Source organism: Vespa mandarinia, chromosome 4 (genome assembly GCF_050613455.1).
Source record: "Vespa mandarinia isolate Hongniang chromosome 4, ASM5061345v1, whole genome shotgun sequence".
Lineage (NCBI taxonomy): Eukaryota > Metazoa > Arthropoda > Insecta > Hymenoptera > Vespidae > Vespa > Vespa mandarinia.
Window position 1 is genome coordinate 3,410,001 of NC_140813.1, and position 12,500 is coordinate 3,422,500.

A 12,500-nucleotide genomic window follows, 5' to 3' on the forward strand; every position below is an offset into this window, starting at 1 on the left:
GGCCGACGCCGTCGTTTTACGCACCCACGAGTGTCAACGATATATGTAGCTCCCAGAGCTGTCACTTGCCCCCTTTAATGCAGACGACGGGGCTAAGATACACACACACACACACACATATATATATATATATATACACTAACACAGAGCATGCGATTACGCAGTGCTACCAACGTTACGTCATACATACGTTCGTCGCTTTTAACATCCTTTAGCTGGTTGGTTGGTTTAGATTGGTTGGTTGGTTGGTTGGTTGGTTGGTTGGTTGGTTGATTGCTTGGTTGCCTTTGTCGTCCAACGTATTACGACAATCGTTTACCGATCTTCGTATCTCTTCGGTAAACTTCGGAAATGCGTCATAATTTGATTTCATCTTTTATCGTTCAATCTTTTTTTAATCATAAACATTTCGTATTATTATTATTATTATTATTATTATTATTATTATTATTATTATTATTGTTATTATTATTAATTTTATTTAATTATCGAAATAAATTTTATTTACTTTTTTCTTTCCCCCAGCCGCCCCCTTTTTTCTTTTTTTTTCTTTTTTCTTTTCTTTTTTTTTTTTTTTTTTTTTTTTTTTTTTAACATCTACGTTCACTATCTAACGCCTTCAATTAATATTTCCATAATATACCGTAGAGATTTTATTATCTCGAATTCTTCTCGAACGTTAATCATCCACATATTTTGTACTTTTCGTTTAAATTACGCGCTTTGATTGAATATAATATAGTCAAGGACGATGACCAATCGTCGTTAACGTCCTTCGCGCGTCATCGCATGTCGATGGAATCTCGAATTGTAAGCGTTGTCGTTGTCGTTGTCGTCCTCGTCGTCGTCGTCCTCGTTGTCCTCATCGTCGCGTTGGAAAATATCTTATGGTAATATACTCACGCGCAAAGTTCAGTTAAATACTCATGACGTTGATTTTATATGACGGTTAAGAGAGAGAGAGAGAGAGAGAGTGTGAGAGAGAGGGTCCGCGAGGGAAGGAAGAAAAAGCTTCAACGTCTCCCGTGAAAAAGTGATTGCGTTGTAATGTGTACTGCAAGAAATATAATTTGAGTGCAAGCGCTAACGCTCGAAGACTTCATTACATAGAATGGAACGCACGGAATATTTTAGTAGTATTTTATTTACGATTTTTCTACAACTTTTATTATTCACTTCTATTGCATTTACGTCGAATGTTTATTCCGAAAATTCATCTACGAACGAAAATGAAATTAGCCCACAAATTAGTTGGGTTTTTAGCAAACCTTCTGGTGACAGTTTGCATAGGATCAAAAGAAATCCTATACATAAACGAGAGAATAATTTGTTAAGCTTTATGTTACCAAAGTGTCAAATGAATTTAAAGGAGCTCTGCGAGGACGTAGATAAAAATGACGAGTTGGTGCTATTGGAATGCATTCAAACTTTGAAGGTAAATTATAATGAATTATCAAATATTATATTATTCTTTTTCTTCATTATTTATATTTTAATTTTATAGCCAAACGAAATGTCTATCATCGATACCGATTGTCAACAAGCAATTTGGGATTATGTAAAGAACATTACGAACAATCAAAATGTATATAGATTGGCTAAAAAGGCATGCGATCACAATGAGCTGGATAATTTAGAATGTTCTCCCGAAGGAAATGTACAGGGAGCTTATTTGTCTTGTTTAGTGGAAAAAAGGGAGAGCGTAAAAAATCCGCAATGTATCGCTTACATACAACGATTAGAATGGATAGCATTTAGTGATTTCAGAATAATTACACCATTTTTTTCTGATTGCGAAGAAGATATCAAAACGTTTAAATGTGGCAGAATACAACAGTATAGAGACATATCGCAGGGACAAATTTTAGCCTGTTTGCAAGAACATATCGAACAGTTACAGGTTAAATGTAAACGACGTATACTCCGTGTTTCCGAAATACAAGCTGATAATATTAAATTGGATCGTCAACTTTATTTAGCCTGTATACATGATCATATCAAATTTTGTCCAAGTATTAGGCCAGGAAGTGGTCAAGTATATAAATGTTTAATGCAACATAAAATGGAACATTCCATGACAACTCAGTGTCAAAATCAACTTATAAGAAGGGAAAAACTTATTGCCTCTGATTATAAGGTCAGCAAAGGTTTCGTTAAAGCATGTAAGGAAGATATTAAAACGAATCGTTGTAAAAAAGGGGTATCAGAGGATAAAGAAATAAGACTCGCACAAATATTGCTTTGTCTGGAATCGGCTATGAAAAATGGTTCCAAAATTGAAAGCTCTTGTCAAGCAGAAATGTTTGATCATAGAAAATTATTAATGGAAGATTATAGATTATCCCCTGAAATAGTTGATGGTTGTGCAAATGATATTACAATGTTTTGCAATAGCCTTGAAGTTGGTGGTGTCACGATTCATTGTTTAATGGAACATACCAGAACCCGAAAGAAGAAGTCTAAAGTTTCTAACAAATGTCAGAGAGCGGTAAATATATAACTGATAATATTATAATATTATAATAATATCCTTTTATATTATTATATATCATCTTTATTTGTATAGTTAGAACAATTAATTAAAGGGGCAGATGTCGGAGAAGATTGGAGAATAGATCCAATTTTAAGAGAAGAATGTCAGCTTCTTGTCAATCAAGCTTGCAAAGATGTATGATACCATTTATGATATATACAATGATTATTTTAAATAACTTTGATGATATATTTTAATTGTAAATCTTTTTATTTATCAGGTACGTGGCGGAGATGCCAGAGTTATATCTTGTTTGACAGATCAAATTGGAACTCCTAAAATGACAGAAGCCTGTGAAACGGCTTTAATTCAAATACAATATTTCGTAGCTAGAGATTACAAATTGGATCCTCAATTGTATAAAGCATGTAAATATGATGCTATACGTTTATGTCATGCGGCAAATGCATGGGCAAACGATGGAACACAAATGGATCCAGAAAGAGGTCCTCTTGTATTACCATGTTTATACAGACATGCCTATCAAAAAAATTTGACGGTAGGAATGTGATTTAATCGTTTCTATTTATTTAAATATATATATATATATTTTTTCTTTTTTGTTATTTGTATTTAAAATTTTCTCATTTTATAGTTAAAGGGTGAATGTTTAGAGGAAATAAGAAGAGTCATGAGACAAAGGGCGGTAAACGTAGATTTACAACCTGAAATTGAAGAAGTATGTTTAAGTGATTTGGCATCATTTTGTTATGATAAAACTGCAAAAGGAGAGGAAATTCTGTGTCTTCAAGATAATTTGGATAGGTATTGTATCATACCAAATGATATTTCTTAAAGTCATTGTGCGCTTCTATTGGTTATTAATAAAAGGAAAAAAAATATATTTATATTACAGTTTAACTAAAATATGCAAATTGGCAGTTGGAAATTTTACAGAAGTACAAGCTGAACGTATTGAATTGAATCCAATAATTTCGTCGGCATGTCAACACGTTATGGAACATCATTGTGAGGTATACACAAATTTTTTTTTTTTTATATGGACTAAAGATGCATTTTGAATACCAAAATATTAGTAAGTGATATTAAACGTTATAGCATATTTAATTGGTATCAAATATATATATATATATATTTATATATATGTATATCATAATTAAAATTTTTTAGGAAGTGCTTAAATATGGTAAAGACGAAGGTGATATGATGGAATGTTTAATAGAACATAAAAATGAGTTAGATGTTCGATCTGATTATAAATGTAAAGCAGCCGTAGAACATTTTCAATTAATATCATTGAAGAATTATCGATTTACGTACAAGTTTAAAGAAGCTTGTAGAACTTACGTTAAAAGATGGTGTCCCAAGTAATTAACATATTCTTGAGAATAATTATTAATACATAATGCATACATATATATACATATATATGCAATATAATTAATATAAATATTATTGTTGTAGATCGAAAACAAAAGCAGAAGTTATAGAATGTCTTAGCTCGATTGTACAAGGAGACATAATGAGAAATACTCAACATCGTATACCAAAAGAATGTAGACAACAATTGAAAGCTCAATTATATCAACAGCGAGAAAATATACAATTTGATCCTGCGTTACATGCATTGTGTGCACAAGATATAAAACAATATTGTTTTAAAGTGGAACCAGGCAATTCACAGGTAAAATTCATGATTCTTAAATATCTATTTAAAATATTTATCAAGTATATGATAATATTTCAATTGAATAAAATGAATATAATTCTTTTATATATAGGTATTAGAGTGTTTAGCTTTACACAAAACAAAATTGTCTGATTCATGTCATAAAAAATTATTTAACGTAAGAAAACAAGAGTTTCAAGATAGTTCGAGCGATTTTGCATTAATAAATACTTGCCGTGCAATGTTGAGACAATTTTGCCATGACGTAAATCGATCAGGAAGTCTTGATTGTTTAAAAAGATATAAAAATGATCCTACTTTCGATGATAATTGTAAAAGTATCGTAATTAAAAGAATGATTGAACAAAATACTGACTACAGATTTAACACTGCTTTACAAAGTGCATGTACCTATGATATTGACAGATATTGCAAAGGGGTAAAATATTTTTATTTTATACATATATTTTGTATATATATATATATATATATATATATATATATACACATTAGATTCTTATTTTTAAAATGTATAGGTATATATGTATTATTTTTTTTTTAATGTAAAATAGGTTTTAATACATGAACCAACTGATAAGGAACTTGAAGGAAAAGTTATAAAATGCTTAAAAATTAAATTTAGGGAAGCCAAACTTGTGCCAAAATGTGAGCAACAAATGACCATTATACTTAGAGAAGCTGCTCTAAATTATCACTTGAATCCATTATTAGCTACAATGTGTGCACACGAGGTAATCATATTGTGTTTATTTTTTTTTTTTTCTAAAGTTACGAATATTAAATTCGTAAATTATATTTGTTTAGATCGAAACAATATGTAACAATGAAAATGATCCTGGCACTGTAGAGGAATGTTTGAAAATGGAATTCAATGCTGGAAATAAAGTTATGAGAGAGGAATGTAGATTGGAGGTAGCAGATTTGATAGAACAAACGAGAGCAGATATTAACGTTGACCCTCTATTACAAAAAGCTTGTGCGGTAGATGTTAGCAAATATTGCAGTGATATTCCACAAGGAGCAGGAAGACGTAAGTGAGATAAAATGATAAGAGAAAAACAGAAGAATTATGGCAGTGATAGTTAATAAAAACTGTCAATTTTTCAGATATCATGTGTCTGCAAAATGTTTTACAAGATAAGAGAAAATCTTTGGAACCAGATTGTTATAAAATGTTGACAACAAGAATGGAAATGTTCAGAAATGCTGCTAAGGTATTATTATCATGTTATTATTTCTTAATATATTTAGATTAGAATTGAATAACTTTCGTTACTAATGATCAATCATTTTAATGTAATTCATTTTATTCGTAGTTAATTGCTCCTAATAGTATAGAAGAACTGTATTCATCTCTTAATCGATCTCCTCGAAAAAAATACTTTGTAATAATGGCACTTACCATTGTTGGACTTATTTTTATTGCTGGTATGCTATGTGGAAAAGTAACGAGGAAAACATGGATAATGAAAAATAAGTGAAAAATTAAAGTTGGGCTTATCCGTCCACAAAAAAAAAAAAAAAAAAAAGGAAAGGATTTTCTCCTAATTATAAATTAACTTCAGAAATTAGAATGATCCGAATCTGAGTGATCATTTCGCGTTCTATTCTAAGTCTAAACTAATTGAGAAATTTTTTAAATGATCACGCAAATATAAATATTAATTTTTTATACTTTTCTTTATTACTTGTATAAATAAAAATAAATATTTATGCTCTTCTGCGATGTATATACAATGAAATTGATTTTATTATATGGCAAACTGATTAAAAAGGAAAAAAACTGAACTATTCATATGTATAAAAGAAAGTTATGAGAGTCAATGTTACAACGTGTTCACAAGGACATATAAGTATATATATTAGGATTTAATAAATATGCCGAAAATATTATAAAATGAACTCTTGGATGAAATTTATTTCTTATGTCTGTTTTTCTACATATATTTGTAATATATATAAAGATCCATGAAAGGAAGGAATAAAAAATATTTTTCTTTTATTTAAATTCAAACGTCTTACCTGAAAACAACTTATACATTTTTTTTTATTTTATCACATTGATAATGATATAACTATCAAGAGATTTAATAATATATTTTGATCATTGTAATAAATGTTATATTTACATGTAATATATTTAAAATTCAAGATAATCTATAGTAAATGTATGTAGATTGTATTAATTTCTTCTTTTTTTTTTGTTTTTGTTTTTCTTTTTTATTTTTTTTTCAATAAAATTTGATCGATGTTATATACATGTAACGAATTTAAATATTAAAAAAAAATCGTCAATAAAAAAAATTAATCGTCATTACGATAATTCGATCTTATCTAAAACCGATTAAATAGAATAAATATCAGATATTTCATATTATATTACATATATATTTAACCTCCTGTTATACATAAAAATAAAATTTAATTCTTAATTTGAAATTTCAACGAACGTAACGGATCCGACTAGATATTTTTTTTTTCCGATTCAAAATATCGAAATTCAATTAACCTAAACTCGATGATAAATAATTTAATCTATAAAAAGTTAATAACAAAATGACATTGCCGGACATGCAAAAAATAACACGTACGAATGAAACAAAAAAAAAGAGAGAAAAAAGAAAATATTAAAAAGCATTAATACGTGCATTCTTTCTCAGATAAGATGAATGCACCGCCATTGTGTAACTACGTGAATCAAAGGTGTTATTGAACGTTGTATTTGAGAAAATTTCAAAATACTACTAAGGACGATCGTAGCTTTAGCGAAGGCCGTGCAACACGTATAAGAGATCGGAATGAGATATATACATATATCCATATATCACGCAACATTCTCATATATATATATATACATATATATATGTGTATGTATGAATAACGATGTCGACTTGACTTTACGATTCTAATTCCAGTGATAGCTCTCGATTTTCGAGTTTGCACTACATGAGCCTGCGATCAAGGTTATCATTTGCATTATACGCCGCAAGGAGGCGCGGCGATCTGTGGTTCGTAAGACCGAAGCCAAAGGAGCGTAATACTGTGAGTGAGATAAAGAGAAAAAGAGTAAGAGAGAGAGAGAGAGAGTGAGTGATAGACAGTCTGTGAGGGTGGTGCGGAGAGGTGTAGAGGATAGGGACGATGAAAGCAGAGATACGACGGAACACGGTGAATACGCGAGTTCTCGTGGATACATTGAACGTTGAGTTAGCTGTGCCAAGTCCCCCCCATAGTTCGTCATAGTTTCTCTGTTTGCACTCTCTTATTTTTTTTTTTTTTTTTCTACAATTTTGACGTACAAATTCGTTCGATCGACTTGCTCGAATGAAAGAGACTGTTATTAACGTCACGATCAAAGTAAGCCGCTTGCATTGCTCGTTCTTCTTAACTTCGATCATTGTTTTGTTAACGACTCGAAGACATTATCGGGACATATGCGAGAAGAATATAGTTGGTAAAGAGAGAGAGAGAGAGAGAGAGAGAGAGAGAGAGAGAGAGAGAGAGAGAGAGAAAGAAAGAGGGGGAAGAGGGAGAGAGAGAGAAAAAAAAGAGAAAGATATGCGAATGGAATCGCAATGAATCGTCACTGGGGAGATAGGTGTGGCGCGTAAAAAAAAGGCGCGTTGTAGAGTGGAGTGCGCGCGCGAGCGCGTGCCCGGTTTTTTCTCCGTTACAATAATAATAGTAGTGGTAGTAGTGGTGGTGGTGGTGGTGGTGATGGTAATGGTAGAGTAGTAAGAAGGTAAATGATGGGCGCGAGTGTATCTCTTCCGTACATATATGTTGGAAAATGAAGGTGGAACGTCAAAAGAGATTTTTAACGAGTATTTGGCACGATAGAAGATCGGTGTCAATTTGGCGGTGTACGAATTGAGAGTATTAGTATTATTATTATTATTATTATTATTATTATTATTATTATTATTATTATTATTATTATTATTATTATAAAGAAAAGTGTAGAAGAGGGGGATATAAAAAAAAAGGAGAGAGTTGGTGAAGAGAAAGACAGTTTTAAAAGTTCTTCGTCGTACGAAGAAGTGCAAGAAGTGTGTCTTGAGTTACGAAGGAAATAAAAAAGAGATAGATAGATAGATAGATAGGAAGAGAGAGAGAGAGAGCGAAGGAGAGAGAGAGCGAGCGAGAGAGAGAGACATCGCAGAAGAGGAAAAGAAAGAAAGAGAGAAGGAAGAGTGAGTGAACGAAAAAAGGGGGGGAGATCGGCGAAGCACCGCGTGCCATTGAAGCACAGCGTGTGCGTGCGTCCGCGCCTATGCGTCCAAGTCCGCCGTGCCGCGGTGATCTTCGCAGTGGCTGCGGCCGCAGTGGTGGTGGTGGTGGCGGCGTCTGCGACGACGGTGGAGGTGGTGGTGGTGACGGCGACGGCGACGGCGACGGCGGCGGCGGCGGCGGCGACGACGACGACGGTAAAAGAGAAGGAGTGGAGGTGCTGGCGACGACGGTGACGGGTCGGTTGTGGTGGAGGGGGAGGAGGTTTTTCGTCGTCGTCGTCGTCGTCGTCGTCGTCGTCGTCGGTAGTGGTGGTGATAGTAATAGTAATAATAATAGCAGTGGTGGTAGCAGTGTTGCTGCTGCTGCTGGTGGTGGTCTTGGTGGTAGTGGTGGTACTGGCGGCGGCGGCGGCGGCGGCGGCGGTAGTAGTAGTGGTGGTGGTAGTGGTGGTGGTGGTGGTGGTAGTGGTGGTGGTAGTAGGAGAACGGAATTGCCGTGTCGCGAGCGGCCAAACGAGTTAGCGCGTGTGCGTGCATCGTGCGCGCGTACGCTCTCCTTCGAGGCTTGCGCGCGAGCGCGCGAGCGCGTGTGTCGGTGGTATCCCCCCGCGCGCGCATCCAAGGAATTCACGATCGAGCAACACGGAGGGACTCCCAGCAAATGTTTAAATGGACGCATCGTCCATTATCACCCAAGTGTCGCGGGATGACGAGCTAGGCCAGTTTAATAACGAGAAAGGTAGGTAAACATAACGCGAACGGCTCCCAATCCTACGCCTTTTTCTGCATTTTTCTTCCAGATGCTGGATGGAATCTGCACCTGTTACGGGACTGCACCGCGCCTCTCCTCACCTTCTCTCTCCTAAACTTTGCCTCGGTCCTCTTGCCTCTCTCCACCCTCCCTCCTTTCCTTTCCCCTCTTCTCCTCCTACGTTTCCTCCATTACTCGTCTCTCACGGTTCGCCTTCCTTCTCCATTCTCTCTCTCTCTTTCTCTCTCTCTCTCTCTCTCTCTCTCTCTTTCTCTTTCTCTCTCGTTTCTACTCCTCCAACATCTCGCCCCGCGTTTTCGCCTGGCCTCGCCTCGTAGTCGAATCGTGTCTCTCTCTTTCTCTCTCTCTCTCTCTCTCTTTCTACTAGTTGCCCCTCTTTTCTTTCACTCCCCTTTACTCCTCAATCTCGACTCGTTTCTCTCTTCCGTGCCATATCTTACCTTGCCGCTGCTTTAATTTACGAACCTCCTAACATTCGTGTCACTAATGCTATCTTCGTCCTACTATGCGTGCGTTGACGAAGATGAAATTTTCTTTACACTTTCATATCGTACATTCTTAGGAACGTAAATGATACCAAAACACTGTTCCTATATTATGTTACGTTTTATGACAAAGGCCTTTTGCTTTTTCTATAAATATTGATGTTTTCTAGGCCAAAAAATATTTCCACATTTTGTCAATATTACATTTGTGTATGCTTCTAATTACAAGTTATTTCCAAACAAGTGAGTTACTATAACATAACAACAATAGATTATCTCTTCGTATTATTAGTGGGATAAAGGCATTATTATTATTTTTTTTTTCTTTTTTTTTTTTGTTATCAAATATAGCCCAATTGCCACGCGAGAATGAAGCGGCCAGCAACGGTCCCACAGGTGGCAAGAAACCAAGAGGGCGTGGACTCTTGCGTTCTCTGCTTTGTTGTCTTGGTAGAGGACGAGGAAGTAGTTCAAAAAGTTCCAAAACAAGTTCGCTACAAGGAGATGGACGGGGTTCACCGCCACCAGGAACTGGGTCCCCACGGTATCTTTTACCGCCTGTCAGACATCAGGATATGCATAAAAAATGCATGGTGATCGATTTGGATGAGACACTTGTGCACAGTTCTTTCAAACCGATCAACAATGCGGATTTTGTTGTTCCTGTAGAAATTGATGGAACAGTACACCAAGTGTATGTCTTAAAGAGGCCTTATGTGGATGAATTTTTGCAGAGGATGGGAGAACTATACGAATGTGTATTGTTCACAGCAAGTTTAGCTAAGGTAGTTATCGATATCTTCATTTAAAATGATATAAATTTAAATCTATTCTAGGTTAATATGTTACCAAATAAATACATAATGTATTTCTGTGTTTTGTTTGCAGTATGCTGATCCTGTAGCCGATCTACTAGACAGATGGGGAGTATTTAGAGCAAGATTATTCAGAGAGTCGTGCGTCTTTCATAGAGGAAATTATGTTAAAGATTTAAATAAGCTGGGAAGAGATCTACAACAAATTATTATTGTCGATAATAGCCCTGCCAGCTATATCTTTCATCCTGATAATGCGGTGAATAATAATAATTTATACACTTTGAAAAATAAACTTGAGAATATACCGATCAAAAATGTTAATTGATAATTTGATTTTAGGTTCCAGTGACATCCTGGTTTGATGACATGACGGACTCAGAACTATTAGATTTAATTCCATTCTTTGAGAAACTTAGTAGCGTGGAGAACATTTATACAGTTTTGTGCAACAGCAATCATCCATATAATCAAGTATCAACTACGGTACAAAATAGTCCCAGTCCTGGATCAGGTTCGCTTGGTGCTTCCTAGCCCCACCTATGTTCTGGTCAAGTGACCAGTCTTGTTATCACTCGATGTGCATTAAGGAGGATCTTAATTGATTTGTCCAATGCTAATCACTTATTGTGCTGCGATGGATAATCGGGTATGCCCAGTTAGATATTTTATCTAAGGCCAAAAGTACCCGTGTTAGTCTGGGTGGATATTTCTGCGTATCGTTTCCCTGTTATAATAGTGCAACATTAACCGCACTCTGCTTTGTTGTTGCCTTCAAATTTTCTTCCTAATAAGCAGCAACGCGATGAAGAACTAACGTTAGAAAAAAGAGAGAGAGAGAAAGAGAGAGAGAGAGAGAGAGAAAGAGAGAGAGAGAGAGAGAGAGAGAGAGAGAAATAATAGGTACAGACAGAACGATGAAGAATGATTAAAAAAAATACGTGTACCGATTAACTTCTGTTACATTTCGATTCAAAGGGTTTTTTCGACGACATAAAGTTTTTTCGACGATGATCGAACGAAAAGAATAAATCGATAAGCGCTTCGGTATAATTAGTTAGATCAAAGTACGTGAATGCGTGCTTTATATCTTTGATACAGACGAAAGTGGGAAAAAAAAACAAACAAAAAAGAAAAAAAAAAAGATGAATGATATATTTCTTGTTGTATTAGAGCACGCAAATTTTGTGCTATTGCATGATATTTACTTGCTGAATACCTCAACGGATTAATCTTAAAAGTCCTGAACTAAATCCAGAATATAAATCGCACAGAGTCATACAAGAAATTATCACTTGATAAGTATGAGTCGTTTGATGGGTCGTTCGGTGTTCAACATTTTTTTCATCATTTTATTTGGACCAATTTGTTTACTGATTTGCATTTCATTTGCTGGCATTACAAATATGTACATCGCATCATAACTTCGAGTTCGTATAGTAATTTTTTTTTTAGCATTTTCCCCATAGGATCAATGATATATATATGTATATATATATAATATTACGATCGTTACTCGACGTAATATTGAATATTAAAAAACAAAAACAAAAAAAAATAAAAAAAAAAGCACGAAAAAAAAATATCAAAAGGCTGGCAACTTAAAATTATGATAATACATTAAATGTTAAATTCGTTTAATCATCCCTAACAGATATCATCCTTCGTATTTTAAACAATGAATTTTATTATAAATATTTTAGATTATATTATTATTATTTTCATGATTTGCCAGTACGATTGACTGTTTTTTTTTTCTTTTTTCTTTTTTTCTTTTTTTCTTTTTTCTTTAAGGAGAATGTGTGCCAGTTAGTGAGTCAACTAATTTAATTACAAGAAAGTGATATAACATTTTAAAGAGACCGAGCCAAAATGCATATCATTCTCTCCCTCCAAGCGCAATCGTACGGATAATAAAAAAAAAAAAAAATCTTACGTTAAATGAACAATTATAATAACATGGTTAATGAATTAGATTTATATAGATAATATAGAGCCCTTGTGAAGGGTAG

General features: G+C 34.3%; 2 protein-coding genes across 3 annotated transcripts in view; both read left to right on the forward strand.

Moving 5' to 3' along the window:
• Nucleotides 1-773: 773 nt before the first annotated feature.
• Nucleotides 774-6,082, forward strand: Glg1 (Golgi apparatus protein 1). Its single transcript, XM_035875986.2, has 13 exons — nt 774-1,435; nt 1,505-2,488; nt 2,567-2,668; nt 2,754-3,032; nt 3,129-3,298; nt 3,390-3,507; nt 3,665-3,861; nt 3,959-4,178; nt 4,276-4,602; nt 4,736-4,915; nt 4,989-5,214; nt 5,292-5,398; nt 5,501-6,082. The coding sequence occupies exons 1-13, from the start codon at nt 1,112-1,114 to the stop codon at nt 5,663-5,665; spliced, it is 3,399 nt and encodes a 1,132-aa protein (XP_035731879.1). The 5' UTR covers nt 774-1,111; the 3' UTR covers nt 5,666-6,082.
• Nucleotides 6,083-8,882: 2,800 nt separating this feature from the next.
• hzg (CTD small phosphatase herzog) overlaps nt 8,883-12,500 on the forward strand; it is a 4,337-nt gene continuing 719 nt past the window's right edge. The window contains exons 1-4 of one of the 2 annotated variants that reach the window (XM_035876023.2): nt 8,883-9,155; nt 10,025-10,458; nt 10,562-10,747; nt 10,831-12,500. The exon at nt 10,831-12,500 is cut by the window's right edge and continues 719 nt beyond it. In XM_035876023.2, coding sequence (XP_035731916.1) covers nt 9,086-9,155; nt 10,025-10,458; nt 10,562-10,747; nt 10,831-11,022 — 882 coding nt within the window. In that variant the 5' untranslated portion in view covers nt 8,883-9,085 and the 3' untranslated portion in view covers nt 11,023-12,500. Of the gene's footprint in view, nt 9,156-9,538; nt 9,917-10,024; nt 10,459-10,561; nt 10,748-10,830 lie in introns of those variants that run through there. The other variant, XM_085656487.1, reaches the window with a different exon arrangement.

Bases quoted from the DNA above. Each gene is read 5' to 3' on its own strand.
- Glg1 (XM_035875986.2), top strand. From the start codon at position 1,112: ATGGAACGCACGGAATATTTTAGTAGTATTTTATTTACGATTTTTCTA. The intron at 3,033-3,128 runs GTAGGAATGTGA...CTCATTTTATAG, and splicing joins CCTATCAAAAAAATTTGACG to TTAAAGGGTGAATGTTTAGA. The intron at 4,916-4,988 runs GTAATCATATTG...ATATTTGTTTAG, and splicing joins CTACAATGTGTGCACACGAG to ATCGAAACAATATGTAACAA.